The sequence below is a fragment of the Triturus cristatus genome, chromosome 2_2, assembly GCF_964204655.1.
Source record: "Triturus cristatus chromosome 2_2, aTriCri1.1, whole genome shotgun sequence".
NCBI classification, from domain to species: Eukaryota; Metazoa; Chordata; class Amphibia; order Caudata; family Salamandridae; genus Triturus; species Triturus cristatus.
In genome coordinates this window covers 579,918,239-579,936,628 of record NC_140582.1, presented here as the reverse complement: position 1 = coordinate 579,936,628, position 18,390 = coordinate 579,918,239, and the positions used below count along the sequence as shown (strand labels likewise).

The window sequence follows — 18,390 nt, the reverse complement described above, 5'->3', positions numbered from 1 at the left end:
CCTTGTAACCGAGCAGCAGCCAGTAATTGTCTTGTTTGTTCGTGACGAAGGAAACAGGCAATGATCGGTCGTGGCCGCGCAGCAGGATCATTACGTGGAGGGCCAAGTCTATGAGCCCGCTGTATCTCCAGAGGTGGAGTGAAAGAAATGCCAGTCAGCTTTGGAAGTATACGACACAAAAATGCACTGGAGTTTTGTCCTTCAATGCGCTCTGGAAAACCAAAAAAAACGGATGTTGTCCCTCCTACTACGGTCTTCCAAATCAGTGAGCTTGCTATGTAAGAATAAAAGGTCTTGTTCTTTGTTTGGAAGGGAATCAAAACGTTTCTCCATTGCCAGAACTCTGGAGTCCAGGGAATCAACCTTCACATGGAAGCTGGTGAGTTCTGCTCTAATTGATTTGGTCTCCTCAGCCAAGGACGTGATTGTAAGGTTCATGTCATCTAGTCGGCGACTAACCTCAGATATTTCATGCAGAATACGCTGCATAGTTGCCGCCGACGCTTGCCTACCATTAGAGGGCGCAGCGTGATGTGAAGGGGCCGAGGAGGATGCATTACCTTTCGTTGGCATAGTAGTAGACTGTTTAAGAGCTTCTGCGAAAAGAAGTGGTTTAGGAGTCTTATTTCCTTGCTTGGCAGCAGACATTTGAAGAATAGGCTTGATGGAAACTTTGAAAATACGTGAAGGCGTCTTTCCGTGTGATGAAATACTTATATGTGAGCACCAAAAATATGGCAAAGTGTCGTAATATACAGAACAGCACAATTAATAACTGTACATATATATGATAATAGGACACTGGCCCCCCCAAAAGAAGAAACCCATGTCTCACTTTCAAACACTGGAATGCGAAAGCATATTTTCAAAAAGTGGTATCTGTGCAATAACAAGGCATCAATTATCGCTATAGTCAAAAGGGCACAGAAATATAGCAGTAATAGAATGAGAAACAGCGTATGTGCGCTTATGGCGGTGGCAGACAAATTTGCGATTATGACGAGACTAAATTAATCAATATTCCAGAATGCAGATTAGTCATGGACCATGCAGGAGCAGAGAACACAATTCCTGACTGAAAAAGTTGACAAGAGCGCTATGACGACATTATGAGGAGACACATTCTAATGTATGTCAGTCAGTCTGCTCTAAAGAGAGCCATTTTCATGAAGCACCAACTTAAACAATAGTCAAAAAGCGCAAAATTGTAGCTGCAGTGAAGATGAGGGTAAACAACTCTCAAAAGAACGAAAGGTTCCGTTTTTTAAATTTCAGCTGAGCTTGAGGAACCAGAAATTCCAATTACAAGAGAGCCGTTGACCGTGTGAAGAATGGAATGCACAAATCCTGTGCGAAATGCGCGTCAAAGGTGCTACAACAGTAGTATGGGAGAAATTAGCCCTACCAGTAGCTGACGAACAGCGCGGCAAAAATCATGGTTCCTGTCAGAAACTCCTGAACTCTGAAGGAGGCGTTGCTGCAGGCATATTGAAGGAGGCGCGGCCAAAGTGAAACCAGGCAGGCGCCCGTTGTCAACATCGGGGGCGCGGCTTCATGAGGAGAGTGAGGCGGCCTGAAGGAACACGTCAGGCAGAGTGCGCCGGACAACATCACCACAGAACATCGTCGAGGCGGTCAGCAACAGAGAGCCGTTGTCATGCCTCCGAAACTCGCCCAAATCCTGCCCCCCATCTTCCGGCTGCAGCAGGGCACGGAGAGGAGATTCCAAAGCCGGTGGAAGGTGAGAATATTCCGTTAAGGGCTCATCCCGCGGCGGAGCTCACCCGTCAGGCGGCCATCTTCCTGCGTGGCCAGACCACGCCCCCCGACAATTCATTTTATTACCATTCGATTTTTCACCTTTGCTGCACTGGCACGAGGGGGGGGTGACACTCTGCCGCCCAAATGCGCCTTTGTTATCCAATTACATAAGCATAAATTGCACCATGAACATTATTCATGTGCTAACTTCTGGAAAGCTGCGACTATCGTATCGTCCTGGAAGGCGTCCTGAAGTCTTTCAGAAATCAAAAATGTGTGCATGTACTCCAAATGTAGGCATAAAACTACAGGGGTAGATTTGCATTTTTGTCTGTGACTCGGGGACATCTACATTTAAACTTCAAAATCAGATTTAGATTTGCTGCCAGAGAGCAACATGCACGTACGAGGCACAAAAGTAATTTGAGGGGTCTGTAAAATACTATGAAATATTTTTTTATGAACCAATAATTCTAGTCTCAGCGGGCAGCTGATATCAATTTCCTCCTGAATTGTGAACATGGCTTATCATAGGAGTCTTTGCTAAGCTGTTCAGTAATGATGACCTTGCATTTAGCAGAAGGCTCCAGACAGTCAATAATGCTGCAGAGCCTGACACTTTATTTACTCTCAAAAGCAGATGATGGCGGAGTCTAATCATATGATGCTGACTGGCTCATGTTGGGCAACCCACTTTTTGTTGAAAGATGAAGTAGGTTTTAATTTCAGATACAATTTGTTGCCACAAAACAAAAAATGTATTTAACTAGTGAGCGATCAGTAAAGACCAAAAGCATAATGAACTTTGGTGATCAAATCTCAAACTGTGGTCTCATCTTTTGAAATGAGGTCAATGGACTTTACTTGACTCCAAAGCTAATGACCTGTAAAATGTACACAACTGTACTTGAAAAACTGTTCAGGCACAGTGAAATAGGAATAAACAGGTTCGTGGAACATCATTTATAAGTAACCAATAAAGTAAATATGTCTAAATGTCATCATTGGAAATAGTTTATCCCCAAAAACCACTTTGCCTCCAGTTTAACCACTTCTGGTCTGGCACCGTTTTGCAAATCTGAAGACAATATTTGTATCCTGAAATTTAGCTGCACTCACTGATGTGTACAGGAAATAAAGAGTGTTAAATAACCAGAAAGACGCACACACATTTGATATTCCAACATGTGAGAGAACATTTGCATAGTAAGCCCTTGCATATTCCTGCAGCTTTGGAAGAACTTTGAGCATTCTGCTTCTTCATCCAGTCCTCGAGATCTCTTTTAGCCACAGTTTGTGGATATAATGCTCCGTCTTTTGAAGACCTTGATACAGCCAATCGACCCAAATATAGCAAGACTAAGGTACAGGCGCAACTTGGATCTATTTTCAGAGATTAGGGCAAAAGACATGGGTGGCAACTAAAGCAGCAAGAGATGGTAGAGGTGCTTGAGAGCAAGTGGCAGATGGGCTAAATTCTTTCGTACAAGTACTTGTAAGATGATAGGATGTGGTGTAGGAATGTCTTTTATGATACACTGTGGTGCAGGGATCTCCTGCATAAGAGGAAAGTGGTATGGAATGATTTAATTAGAGTATACAAGAAAACACCAATCTGCCGTTTACTCATTAGTATGGCACACAGCCTTGCCTTTCTGCAGAAAATCGTCTTTTTCAAAATCAACTGTGCAAATTTGCTGCTCTCAGAAAATACTGTTAGCCACTCATTTAAAGAATTTTGGGTATGGCTACACAATGTCCAAGAAATGTGAGGTCAAGTGCCACAACATACAAAAACAGTTTTCCCAAAAGTAGCCTCCAAAACCCACGCAAAAGGAAACTTGCCATATGTTACGGTTTTCGTGGTTTATTTCAACACAACCTACTTGACAAAAACATTTTTTAAAAGTGGCAAGGATCCTTTTGACTCATCATACCTGAAAGGACGTTGCATCAATCTCACGAACAGCCCTGGAATCAAAGAGGACCTGCCTCCCTCTCCTTTCACAATCTTGGTACACAATCAGCCGGATGTGGCCACGATCAAAGTCAGATGATGACCAGCTGGTGGAAAGGAAAATAAAGTGAATAAGGTTAGAGCATCGTCAAATTAAAAATATCAGACTAAACAAACATCTTCTATAGTTTACTTCAGGAAATGTTCCTCAAGTAAAGGACACAAGGACAAGACAGAGGGCCCGATTTAGTGCTTGGTGGATGGGACAGACCATCACAAACGTGATGCATTGTGTAACCTATGAAAAGGACAACTTCAAAATAATACAGAGAAAGGCTTAAATGTGCCCACACAAGAGTCACAAAAACCCCATAACACATCCCTTCGAAAACACAAATACACTTACCACAGTTTAAAAGAATAAACACAAAACGAGGGAAATATGCTTGTGGGCCAAGAGGGCCAAATCAGGTGGGGAATCACATTCCTTGTGTTGGAGTAATGACCCCCTCTACTTTTAATAACAACACTAGGATGCCCTGCAGAGCTTCCAAACTATCGACGTTTTGGTCCCACTCATCTCATTTTTAAAGACCATCCTCAGGACGCTGATGAGGGTTAGACATTGATAGGGTACTGGAAAAATCAACAGTGACTTCTTCCAAGTCCAGCACACAGTCCACGCCAGAAAAAAATCTTAGAGTTGTCAGGGGCAATGCTCTGCCCTAGCAACCTTCAATCTAGAGCGGTATTCTTACTGCTGACAGGAACAAGCGTCTCTGTCTTTGAAAAACACTAGCCCGATGCAAAAATCTTTTAACTTCTCCTATTAAAAAAAGGTTTGGCTTTCATGGTCACATCCATATATTAGACTAACGAATCCACAGATAAGGAGACCGCTTGTTACAGTCGGCCATAAGAACAGAGCATTGCGATCTAGCGGGACAATGATTCAATCATTTCAATAGGATACCACGGCCACTGGCAGGAAGACACAGATTTAAGCTGGATGTACGACAGTTGACATCTTTATTCGGATGGTAAAGGGATGCCATTTGAGGTGCTTTATGAAGCCCAGTGAGTACATAATTCATCAGCTTCTTATATGCGCTGCAATAGTATCACAAATGTGTCTGGGGCCCACACTTTATGACAGGACCCATACGGAATATGTGCTCAGAAGACCCTCAACTAACTGGAAAAGAAATGGAGGGAGCATTTCACAACTGCATCATTTGATATTTGAAAAACGACTTGTACCATTGAAGGTTGGGGCCAAGGGCGTATCGGAAGTTGGTGAGCCATTAGACACCACTGAGTGGGCTAGGATGTCATGGCATATGAACAATGTGTTGAGAAACTCAAGATTTAAGGCGAGGCACTACACATTTCAATTGCATGCATATAGAGTATTCCAAGTCGCAACAAGCATCGGCAAACCATTTAGTCTGGCTTATGAATGAAAGTGTTTTTTGTGTCATAAATGGGTTTGGGATCCATCCATCCATCCACCCACCCACCCACCCACCCATCCATCCATCCATCTCTCCATCTCTCCATCCACCCATGCATTGATTCTCAGCCACAATTAAATAAAACACACAAAATCCACAAAACATTCAAGATAAATTAAAAGAATACAGGTAGAAAAAAAGCATACTCTTGCAATAACACATTTAAACATAGCAGTGGGTGTCTATCTTGCAGAGGTATTGTAAATAGTTTATCATGGGTTTAAAGTTGCAGCATAGCCACCACATTTAGAACCAAGATATGTGGGCATCTTGGATTGGTAGAACTGAGAAATACTATTTATTGAGTTTTATATAGTGCTGGCAAGACCCAAAGGTAATAGAGTGCTTTACACGTTTTGAGAATAAGTTTACAAAAAGTACATGACGAAAGTCAAGTGGGATTCACAGTCAAATAGAAAAATATAGGACAACAGAGCAGTAAAGTAGACCACAGTAAGAATACAGTGATGTATATCAATCAAGCAACTGGGTACTGGGGAAGGGGATTGAATTAAAGTCTATGTAGTCAAATTGTAAAGGGACTTCTCAAACAGGAATTGTCAAAGAGGGTTGGGTCTTTGGGAGACACAAGTCATCACAAGTTCTTCCTGATGTAGTTGTTGAGTAACAGAGATTTGAGGTCCTGTTTGAAGCAAGAAAAGGAGGTGTTGCATGGGCACCAGCTTTCCATAATATTCTCCTGGTTTAGAGGAAGCAGTCAAGTGTGTTGAAGAGCACTGCTGATACAATGAGCGACAAGCAAGTGATCCGTTAGCACTGCCTTGAGAATTGTAGTATCCTCTTAAGAAACATTAAATAAAAAGGAGGAGAAGGAAATAAATTAAAGGGGAACTATAAAAGTAAAAAACTAAAAACGAAAGGACTGGCCGGCCAGTCAGGACACTGAAGTGTACTCCTTTTCAAGTTAATGTACACCTGATCAGAAAATGCTGTCATTCACAGGAGCAAGAAAGCCAATGACTGATGTGGACTAAAACATTACTGCATGCAATATACTATTATGATGAAAGCAGAGTTTAAGTGACACTCAGACAGACCAATGGCAAGGCAGAGCTGACCCAAAGGCCCAGCCCTTTATGCAGCTATATGGCAATGGATATTATATATATTTATTTATATGATTTTGGTGCTTATTATCACCTCTGACAAACGCTGGAGGAGAGAAGAAGATTTTTTACACTCTAATGATTCAAGCGAGAATCTCTTAGCGATTGCTTGATCTTATTAAATAAAACATCCATCTATATATCTATATCCACTGATAAAACCAAAGGTTACAGGGCCGTTATAGTTGCGCTGCCTTTTTATCAATACAAAACCATAGAAATTCTGCAGTTATAGTTATACTATAGCCTTACCGGCTATTAAACGCCCGCTCCCGCGTTAAAGGCCCGAGTCTGGACTTGAATAGCCGGAATAGCCCTGCTACGAAGGGCTATAAGGCTATTAGAAAATTCTGCCACTACAGGGCAGAATGTTCTAACAAATAAAACTAAGGCCTCTCGAAGTTCTAGGAGATTTAAATCCCCTCGAGCTCCGAAAGGCCTTTGTAAAACATTGGAATGGTGCTCTGCGGGACTTTACGTGCCCGTAGAAGCATGGAGCACTCCATTGTCTACAATGGAGCTCCAAACAGTACAATGTTCTAATTAAAGTTATACTTCTGTTAAGAAACTATGCTCATTGTCGTAAGTGACTTAATGGCACAAATTATACTTTCTTCAGATAAGTATAACTATAACAGCTGGATTTCTATGGTTTCATATGAGTTAAAAGTCAGCGTAACTATAACGACCCTTTAACCTACGGTTTTATCAGAGAATTTTTTTCTGCTGGGGCCAAAGTTTGCGGAGGATAGTAAGTTGTGGCTTCAAAAACCCCCCCACAATTTTAAGGTCATACGGGTACCTCAGGTACCACTCTATGCGTCCTCTGGTGTCAGGATACCTGGCCCCTTCTATCTTTTTTACAGTGTATTTTTACCGAGCCGATGCAAGGTAACAAAATGGTGGCCACAACTTTTTTTTCATGCTGCGGCCAGCCCAACAGAGCCTTCCTTTCACCTTCGGATTTGCAGATAATTTGCAGGTAGATCTAAATTATCCATATCCCCAAATATACAAATTTGTTTTTCACATAATTTATCCCAAACTACTGAATGGATTTAGATCAAATCACAAAAAACGTGACATATATTGGGTAGGACGCAGATTTCATAGGAAAAGCGTTTATTTTCTTTCGCCATATACCTTTAGCGCAGTTCGACGAATCTTCATGAATTTTTTTTAAATTGGTATTCCACTTGCTTCAGCTGCTGTCTTGAAAGTTTCGGGGTGATTCATCAATTGGGGGCTGAGAAAAAAAGGGGGATCCCAAAACATGTTTTCTCCATTCAATGTCCCATAAAGATTTTGAACATGACTACAGCCAGAACCGTTGGATGGAATTCCACCAAATTTGCTAGAAAGCTAGCTCTTGTTCCAGAAAGTGTTTACGTGATTTGGTGTAAATCCTTTCAGTAGTTTTGGAGTAATAAAATAAATTTGTATATCTAGGGATGCAGATTCTCCGTGAATCTTAATTATCTGATTGGCTGCTAACACTTCATTCAACCAGGAAGTGTTGGCAGCCATCTTGTGACTCTGACTCAGCAGAGTCCCAAAGAAAAATGTGGGAGGGAGCAGGGGGCAGGGTAAGATTACCCTGACCCCTAGCTCTGGTGCTAGGGTCCCCCATGGACCCCACCAGGGCAAAAAAAGCATTCAAAAAAATGTTGCAGGGAAATCGCGAGTGGAACTGCAAATCCGCTGCAAAAATTATTTGAAAAGCGTGGTTTCTCGCACTGGTTTAAAAATTCGCCCCAGGCTGGACCAGGTCCATGGGGCATTGTCCTTTATATAAAGTAGGGAGGGTGGGGGGGGGGGGGGGGGGAACACATGCAGCCCCACTCCAGAGGCTCTTTTGAGCCCCAGAGACCACCACCTCCCTTAATTAGTATATTGGAGTGGGGCTGAGCAGATCCACCCCCCTCCTAAGGCAGAGATGTCACTGACCAGGTCACGTGTGATGTAATATGTTAAGTCATAGGCAGTGCATTGCAGGGGTGTTGGAAACCCACTCCCACACTAGAAGGGGTGGTGGTGGTCTTCCGGACACACTGTGGTAGCTTGGCTCGAGTGGTCAGGAATCAGGCTCCGTGCTAAGCATACAACATACCCAAACAATAACCATGCGTGCATCCGTTCCAAAAACGACTCTACACCGTAAAAATTATGAAAATATCTTTCTTTATCTTCTTTTTCTCTTAGTTGCTGATTGGATAAATAAATAACAATCACAATATACAAATTTTCAGATAGGTCAGGACAAATAAATACTGGCTTAATGATTCAATAAATAGGGGTAATCATAAATACTGAAGGCATAAATAAAAGTGCAATACAGACAGGCAATTAAATATTCTGAGGCAATAAATACTGTAACCAATAAATATTGTGCATCAATAAATACTGTGGACCAATAAATACAGTGGAACAATAAATAGGTTAAATACAATAAATACAATGCCCCTAATAAATACTCAAAAGCTGACAGTGACACTCATGGAATCAGATCACTTTTGATTCCTAAGGGCTGATTTGGCCCAGGCACAGCTTGTGGGGATGTGGAAGGCTTGGGGGTGACTACTCCCTGGCTTGGTCAAGGCTGAGGCCTAAACTGAGGTAGATAAAGGGGGGAAATACCAGAGACCTGGCTCTCTCTCTCCACACAGCCTCTCTAGATTAGTCCCAGTTCATCCCTGGCACAGTCAGGTTGGTTCCAACACCTCCCTAGCCCCTTAGAGCAGTCTCTCAGGTCTCCACAGGGCCTTAGGCGCCCTCTACTCCACGTACTGCCCTTTTTCTGATGCTCCGACGCCGCTGGAGTCGTGTCGACGCCGTGAGGCGGTTCCCGATCGACGTCGGCGGCCTCGGCACAATGTCAGTTCTTTGACGACGCCGGCAGGCGGCTCCGGTCTCGATGTCGGCGGCCTCGGTTCGATCTCGACCTCCGATTCGATGGCGTCGGGCAGTCTTTACTCGATGTCGACTTCGGGCGGCTCCGGTCCGATGGCGACCTCGGATTCGATGACGTCGGCCGGCCTTGCCTCGATGTCGACTTCCGGCGGCCCCGGAGTGCGATCCTCACTCCCGACCTCCGGTGTCCCTCTCCTTAGGTTTCCGGCGACTCCGGAGTGCGACCTCCACTCCCGACCTCCGGCACGATTCTCACAGGTTCCGGCGACTCCGGAGTGCGATCCTCACTCCCGACCTCCGTTACCCTTCACCTCGGTCTCCGACGACTCCGGAGGGCGGACTTCACTCCTCCGATGACGCCGCTCACTCGACCTCGGGTGACTTCCTCCTCGACCTCTGGTATTCCTCACGACCTCTGACGGCGCCCTCTCTCGACCTCTGGCGGCTCCGGGTACGACGTCTGCTTTTCCAGTCAGCGCCGCTTCTCCACCTCGGGCTCCAGGTCTTAGGCTACTCGACGTCGGACTTCAGGGAAACCAGCTTCCAGGTCAGGATCTTGCTGTTCTCTTGTTTCTAAGGCCTGTTCCTGCTGTCCAGGTCCTCAGGATGGTTTTTCTGACTTCTTCCCACACAGGGCTCTAGGCTGGGCTCCGTCAGTAGGGACTAGTATCAAGGGTGGGTTTATGGACCCCACTCCAGGCACAAGTTTCCACCCCTGCTGCTTCACTCCTTCCTCCTTCACGTTTTTGCTGCTCACTCCTCACCAGTCAGGTGCCAACTGCCAGCTCCAACTGCCAACTCTCTCTCTTAACTCCCCAACATTCTAAACTGCCTCCAACGGTCACAGGGTTCTGGAATGTTCTGGAAGGTGCTAGCAGGTTCCAGTGGATGCTGGTGATGTCACAGGTGGCCACCATTTTGTGCTTCTGGCCCTCAGACAGAAGTTTCAGGGGTAGGTAAAATGGCTCCCTGAATCTGCAGCAACACTAAAAAGTCTGGTGGTTCCCAAAAAGGAAAAATTCAAACAGGGTTTGAGGCAAAAGTGGGACAAAATAAATGATGATGAGGAGGGACCACCCAAAGGGCTGACAGGTCTAACAAGGGGACATAAGTTATAGTAAGCGCAGGTAACCATGACTGACAGACGCACACTGACATACACACACACACACTGACACACACACAGACACACACACGCACAGACACACACACGCACAGACACACACACGCACAGACACACACACGCACAGACACACAGACACACACGCACAGACACACAGACACACACGCACAGACACACACGCACAGACACACACGCACAGACACACACGCACAGACACACACGCACAGACACACACACACACACACAGACACACACACACACACACACAGACAATCTCACTCTGTCTCTTTATTACAAGATCCTGGCAGACTGCTAAAAAAGGTGTGTAGCAAGCATTATTACAGTGTAAATCATATCCCTGTAGTGTTTGTCAGATCAGATGTGGTAACCAGCACCAAAATCTTTCCCTACAAAGGTAATCTGAAACCTTTCATGTAAAAAAATATCTAACTATAGGCTTTCATATAGAGAAATAACAATTCGCCCTTAAATGTGGATTGACTTTACCATATGTTTTTCACAATCAATATGTCTAGAACCACTGCAATTATTATGAATTTTCATAATAAACAGATCAGCCCCACGGCATCGATAATTATTTTTGATAGCGATCCAATGAGCCTCTAGCTGTTAACATTGGCATGTCACTTTACCAAACAAGACTCCTCTACTTAACATATGCTTTCTCACAAGGCAACAATCAGGCATACAGTCACAAAATCGCACAGTATACAAAAGTACAATTAGCAAAACAAAATACTAGGTTTCCAAAACCCTTGCTTACTACAGTAATCAGAAATGCCATATAATAAAATACTTATCTGTAGGATTTAATACAAAGTAATAACATTTTACCCTTAAATGTCTAGGGACTTTAACATATGCTTTTTACAACCAATAGGTCAGGCCTCCTGCCTTTAGCATAACTTGTCATTATAAACAATCAGGCCTATGACCTTTATCATTGGCTTGTCACCATAACCAACTGAAACCCACTGTGTTAGTCCTAACCCTTCCTACAAGGCAACCATTAGGTAAACCGTAAAGCAGTTTCAATTATGTATAAAATTCCATTGTTAAAACTGCATAAAACTTCTCATAATATAGCCGGATAGGGATTACAATAGCGCAAATCGTTTATCTTATGGTTTGTCTGAGTGAGTCACCAACACCAAACCCCTTGCCTACTGCAGTTTTCTGTGAGATTCCAGGTAACATACCTGCCAACAGGCTTTAGTACAGGGTAATAACAATCCGCAATTAAAACCCTATTGCAATTAACACAAGCTTTTAACAATAAGTAGCTAAGGACTACTTGAGATGTCCTTACTTTTCATTATGAACAGGTCACACATAAATAATCTAACACTGTTTCCCAGTATACGGACAAGGCTTCTAGTCTTTACTAATGGCTTGAAACGATATACAATCCAAACCTACTGAAATGCACATAAACTGGCAACCACCAGGCATGCATTCATAAAATTACAAATATGTACAGAATTATAGTGGACTAAACGATGTACAACCTTTCTCAACAGGGTCAAGCAATAATCGTAACGGTGAAATTCTACTCCCAGGGTTTGTCAGTGGATGACCAACACCAAACCTCTTGTCTCCTATAATAATCTGTGAGATTACATGTATCCAAATAACGTTCTAAGACTTGTAACATAACATGATGACAATGCAAAGTTAGATGCATGTTCACCATATGCTTTTCACAAAAAATAGGTCAGACTTACTGCCTTTACAATGCAAAACAGGCCGTACCTATGGCATTTGGTATAACATATCCCTGCAAACCTATCAAGCCTATATCGGTTATCATATGCTTGTTACCAAAACCAACTGAGGCCTACTGTAAGGAATGTTACCTTTCCTACAAGGCAACCGTCAGACATACAGTCATAAAATTGCAAAGGTATACAAAAATCATCTTTAAAAGCCTATTGTCTTTATCACATGCTTTTTACAATAGGCAGATCACTTACTGGCTTTTTCAAAAAGTTTCATAATAAAAAGATCAAACCTATGAAATCTGGCATGACTTCTCACACTGAACCAATGAAGCCTTTAACATTGGCTTTACACCTTACCCAACAATGGCCTATTGAAGCACAAATAAACTGGCAACCATCATGCAAACAGTTACAAAATTATAAATATCTAAAAACATACAGCTTGCAAGACAATAAACAAACCCTCTCAATAAGGCCCAACAAGACTCATGACACTGAAAATCCTCATTAGAATGCCACAGTGGGTGGCAAACACCAAAACTGTTTCCTACTACAGTAATCTGTGAGATTACATGTAAATGACTGGTCTATGGCTTGTAAGACGATGTGATAACATCCAACTGTTAAAGACTTACTGGCTTTAAAAAATGCTTTTCACAAATAATAAGCTAGAACAAGTGTCTTTGTCATAACATTTTATAATAAGGAGAACAGACCTACCGCATTGGACAGAACGTTTCCCAGTTGATCAATTAAGCCAATAGCTTGTCACCATAACCAACTCAGGCCCACAGTTATGAGCATAAGACTTACCACAAGGCAACCACCAGAAATACAGTCATAAATTAGAAAGGTATACAAATTACAGTTAGGTAGGCATAATAATATCTCTCCTAAGAGGGCCTAACAAGAATTCTAATAAAGCAAACGTTTTAGATATATGGTTTGTCACATAGGGTAAACAACAAACCCATTGTCTACTATGGCAATATGTGAAATGCTATTTAAATAAAACACCTATTGAGAGCATTTAATTTATAGTAACACCTGTAAATGCCTACGACTTTAGCATATGCTTTTCACAATAAATACTTACGGTCTAGTGCTTTTATCAGAACATTTCATAATAAACAGATCAGGCCTATACCCATGATCATATTGGCTTGCCGCTATACCCTACTGAGTCCTGCTGTATCGAGAATACGCTTTGCCACAAACCAAAAAGTGCAATACAGAGTCTATTTAGTTGAAGCACACAAATACAGCCCAGTCAAATCCTATTCTCAGTGGAACCAACATGTGGGTAGAACCTCGGTCCCTCTCTCAGTAGTAGTCTGCAAGCACATTTTGTTGATCATATAAGGGAACTGGACCGTTTCACTGTCAAGCCAGACCTAAAAATCCATTTAATGAGTGTAGCTCTGGGCATCCCAAGCTACTCTCTAATACAAAACTGCACTCTGTCTAAAGTTAAAAGGTGAGGGTGCTTGGACTGCAATCCATTCCTCATTGCTGCTCTCTCCAATCAGTGCTGTTGTCAGACAAAAACAAACACCATGAAGTATCTAGCTATCTAAGACATTTTAACCCCTTCAGCGCTGCGCGGATTCCCGCGCGGTGCTGAAGGTTCTGAGCGCGGGCGGGGCCATGACGGAACGGTTCCGTCATAAGCACAGCCCAACCGACGTGCATGACGGAACCGTTCCGTCATAAGCGTCGAAGGGGTTAACAGCATTACAATGTTGTGTGTGCGCACCTGAAAGAATAAGCTCAGCCAAACACAGTGCTGCTGGTTTAGGCAGCTGTATCAATAAATAAAATAATCACAGCTGCGCGGAAGGAAAGCTCATTTTTCTGTGGGAGCACACAACTTCTGCCCATCAAAACATGTAATTCTGGCTACCAATATGTGGGCAGAGCCAAAGTCCCTCTTTGTAGAACTCCTGAATGCGATTTTTTAGGTTGACCTGGTGACAGTTACACTGTCAAGCTCAAAAAGGTAGTTTCCGCTGTTCCTCAAAGTGGAAAGAGGGGAGAAGAGTCAGGTGAAAGGCTAGAACCAATTGTATCCACTTTGTATTGGAAATTGGTAATCCATTTGTCGGATAATAATGCCCTCACACACCCTTGCAGGTGTCATGCTTCATCATATGGGCTAGCTCCTCGTCGGGCCGGCGGTGCAATGCCCGACGGGCTCCCTTTATAAGGGGCACTTTGTCGGAGATCTTCAATCCGACAGCCGTATGGTGAAGTGCGGGTGAGGGGGCCTAAGTGGTGTAGATGTGACTATGTGATATAAAACAGGGTTAAAGTGCCAGCTGGGAATCAATTTTATTCTTGGGGCCTTCTTCCCTGATTAAAAACGTGAAAAAGTGGCACTCAACGGAGTATAATGTCTCATGTGTGAGTGAACTAAAAGATGGTCAACATGTTTCTCGCTATGAGTGTGTGTACTCGCGATTCTTCAGGACCTAAGAAAATAACACTATCTACAAAACAGTAAAACTAATAATAACAGTATTCTGAACTGGGTCGTGTCACACCAGATGATGACTACTATTGAAGTACCTGTCAGTGTCTGGTATTACCTGTAAAGGAAATGATGCCAGTTAGAGTAGAACACCGTTGACACATTGGTACAGAAAAATATAGCCAATAGGTGACTCTTCAACCATGCTAAAGGTAAAAACTGTGGTGGTTTCCTAAAGCCAAAAGAAATATTTTAGCAACTCAACAAATACATTCGTGATGTGTCCCAAAGGTGAACTAGAAGTGGCTATTCACCTGTGTGGACGATTTAAAAATGCAGTAGGGAATACGCGGGAACGGACTTACCCTATTCGGTAACAGTTTAGACAGCAGCAGTACTCGGTGGGTGTACATGGAGCTAGAATCTCTCATAAAGTAGAACTGCGCACGAGACCAAAGAATGATATGGGTAAAACAACAATTAAGAGCAGGCACTAAGTAAGGCAGTACAGTTGTGGTCTAATGTATTAATGTAATGGCAAGCTTATCCTTTAGATGTAGGAAATATATATACATTGAGGTGACAATGGAGATATAAAGGCAGTCAACCTATAAAGTGTATCGATTGCATCACATAGATAAATACATAAATAAATAAATAAAGAAACAACACAATTCCAAGGTTGTAGGCATAAAGTGTTGTGACTTGATGTCCGTGGATAAGGAGAGTAAACTGCGTGAAAGGCAGTCTGCTGGAGAGCCTTCATGTTTATATGTGGTCTAAGCTGTGCGTGCAGTCATCCTATGCAGAGGATTATTGGATGGGTGGAGGCCGGTGTTACAAAAGCCCGGGGGCATGTCCTGTAAACCCCTACCATGATAAGCGGAAGGAGCTAAGCCGCCGCAAGTTAGTAAGAACGGTCACCGAAGGAGACCGATCGGTGCGACTGGGATGAATAAGAGTATATTCAAAAAGAAGCGTCCGTTACCAGTCGAGGACCTAAGTGTGCCTGGCGTTCCCAAGTTAACTACTAGGGGGAATAAGAGGGGAAAGCAGGTCCCTGAAAAGGTGAACCTTAAAGTTAGCGGCAATGTGATAGAGCGTAAATCTACTTACATTGCGTGCCGCTCATGTCCGCCGTATTGACCTACCCTCTCCACCGAGTCCGGAAGGGGACTTGTGCCTCAGGGAGGTGTGCTTAAAAAGAGGAAGTCGAAGTCCGGTGACTATGGGCGGGGGTGGAGGTGGAGGTGGGACTGTGGTAGAATGGCGGCCATCATAGATTGGTGTGTGATCTCAGCCAGTAGACCAGGAAAGATTGTAAATGTGGCGGCCATCTTAAAACGGAGGGTTGAACACTAACTTCATAGTCACAGTAGCGTATTAGCTGGGAAAACCAGTAGACAGATGGCTATTTTTGAAGCACTCAGTGTGAGTTTTGATGGTACCACTCGGAGGGCAATGTGGGTGGTATATATCGTGTCTGGGAATGTATGCCAATATACTGTAGTGAAGGTCTCTTGTTGGGACTGAAGTCTCAACCAACAGGGGGGGTCATGCTCCTGGTATAGTGTAGAATTGCTCAGGTTCTTATCGAGCTCCACGGGATATCGTCGTTGAGTCCCCCAGTATCAGAGGATAAACGGTGTATCCATCTCTGTTCCCTTGCGAAAAGGCTCGATTTAGTAAGAAGGGGATTGGCTTCTAAAATAAGCCATTTCACCGAGTCCGGTGAGTGTCCCTTCTCGTGAAAATGAGCATAAAGTTTGGTGTTATTTTTGTGGCACCGGAAACTGCTGCGATGCTCAGAAATGCGCAGTTTGATGGGGCGTGTTGTCATCCCCACGTAGTAGAGACCGCAAGGACAGATAAGTAGGTAAATACAGTTTGGTGTGTTACAATTTGTGTGGGTTCTCAATTCCCAAACAAAAGTGCTATTCAGTGTGACTGTCCGATGTACTGAAGTGAAGGTGCAAGCACTACATGTGCCACAAGGGTGGTGTCCCTTCACAGGTGGTAGTTGCCAGAGTGTGCGTTGTAGGGACTTGATCTCGGGTTTAGGCCTTGTGCGTATGAGCATATCCTTAATGTTCTTAGATCGCTTGTATGCAAAGCGTGGTGTTTCAAGGTGTAAAGTTCCTGTATTAAGGATATCCCAGTGTTTCTTTAACACGCGGGTCAGTTGTGTAGAAACCGGTGTAAAGGTAGTGACACAGGTTAGTGTTGTAGAAACACTTGGCTCAGTTCTATGTTCAAGGAGTCCTTCTCTATTGTTGTTGCGGGCACGTTTATTAGACAGAGTGATGCTCCTCTGTGGGTAGTTCCTCGCTTTCAGGTTCTGGGCCAGGATAGCTGATTCACTTTTGTATGAATCTAAAGTGCTGCAATTTCTCCTAACTCTTAGAAATTGCCCAAAGGGCAAATTTTCTCTGAGTGATCTAGGATGGTGGCTCTGAAAGTGTAACAGGCTATTGCGGTCAGTTGCCTTCCTGTACATGGTTGTTGAGAAGTGACCCTGTGTCAACTTAATAGTCAAATCAAGGAAGGCAATCTGTGTTGGAGACGCTGTTATAGTGAACTGTAAGTAGGGATTCAGGTTATTAATCCAGGTAAAAAACTCAGTGTAGCTCACGCTGTCTCCTGTCCAAAAGATGAGGATGTCGTCGATAAAACGCTTCCATAAGCGGATGTTATCGCGATAAGGGTTGGTGTCACAGAAGATGTGTTCCCCCTCAAAGGAAGCCATATACAAACAAGCTACACTAGGAGCAAAGGTACTCCCCATGGAAGTACCTTGTGTCTGGTGATAGAGTTTGCCCTTGAACTCGAAAAAGTTTTCAGTTAGTGCCAGTGTAGCGCAGGCTGTAATGAAGGATGGAGGGGTGGGAGACTCCCAAGGGGTTGCATTCAAAACATCCTCTATCACCTCCAGTGTGGCCCTTTGGGGGATGTTTGTGTAAAGGGCCACAACGTCGAGGGTAATGAGGAAGTTGATGTCATCAGACCCCTGAATCTGGTCAAGTAGGCGTAATACATCAGTTGTGTCCTGTCAAGTCAGACCAAAAAAGGTTTATTCTTAGGATATCATCAGGCTGTCCACAGCGCAGCTACCAAACCTCCTTGACTGCATCTGCAGCATACTTAAATTGCCCGTAAAACCCTAGTATATGGTGTAGAAAACGTACCCAGGGCCTGGAAGTTTAAATGCCACCTGTGAACTGCAGCACCTATAGTGCCAAATATGGAGGGGGGGGGGATCTCAAATTTCACAACTAAACAGGACGGACGGGTTAAATTACCAAGATTCGGGATGGACTCTTTCCATAAGGAACATGGTCAGTACTGATTTGCATTGTAATGGGCCTCTGTATCCAGAGGCTGAGTGGATGAAAAATGATGGGATGAATGCTTGCAAATAGTCAAACTACTCAGTCCAGACTATCATCTTTTCAGTGTTTGATTGCCAGTAGTATGCTTGGAAACGTGAGACTGGTACAGCTTTCCAAACCAACTGCTGGCATGGTTTGTGAATTTAATAAAGTAGTAGATTTGCACCCATTCAAGGAGAACTTCCATGGGTGCAGATTAACTACTTTTTTGGTAAACTGGTCACTATATATATTTAAGATCCAGATCCAAAAACTGAACAAGTTAAAACTTCTTGGTAAAATACAAACAATGAGAAAAACTGACACAGATTTAGCAGGTCTGACTCAGGGCCACTAGACTCAATTACCAAAACAAAAAGGAATTTGAGGGGTGTCACACCTCAACCCACCACCACCC

The 18,390-nt window shown here is 43.5% G+C and overlaps 1 protein-coding gene across 5 annotated transcripts in view; it reads right to left on the bottom strand.

Moving 5' to 3' along the window:
* The window catches only part of FNIP2 (folliculin interacting protein 2), a 319,680-nt gene that overhangs the window by 149,673 nt on the left and 151,617 nt on the right, over positions 1–18,390 (bottom strand). For 4 of the 5 annotated variants that reach the window (XM_085641733.1, XM_085641735.1, XM_085641732.1 and 1 more), the window contains exon 2: positions 3,699–3,825. In XM_085641733.1, coding sequence (XP_085497859.1) covers positions 3,699–3,825 — 127 coding nt within the window. Of the gene's footprint in view, positions 1–3,698; positions 3,826–9,525; positions 9,553–18,390 lie in introns of all 5 variants that reach the window. The other variant, XM_085641737.1, reaches the window with a different exon arrangement.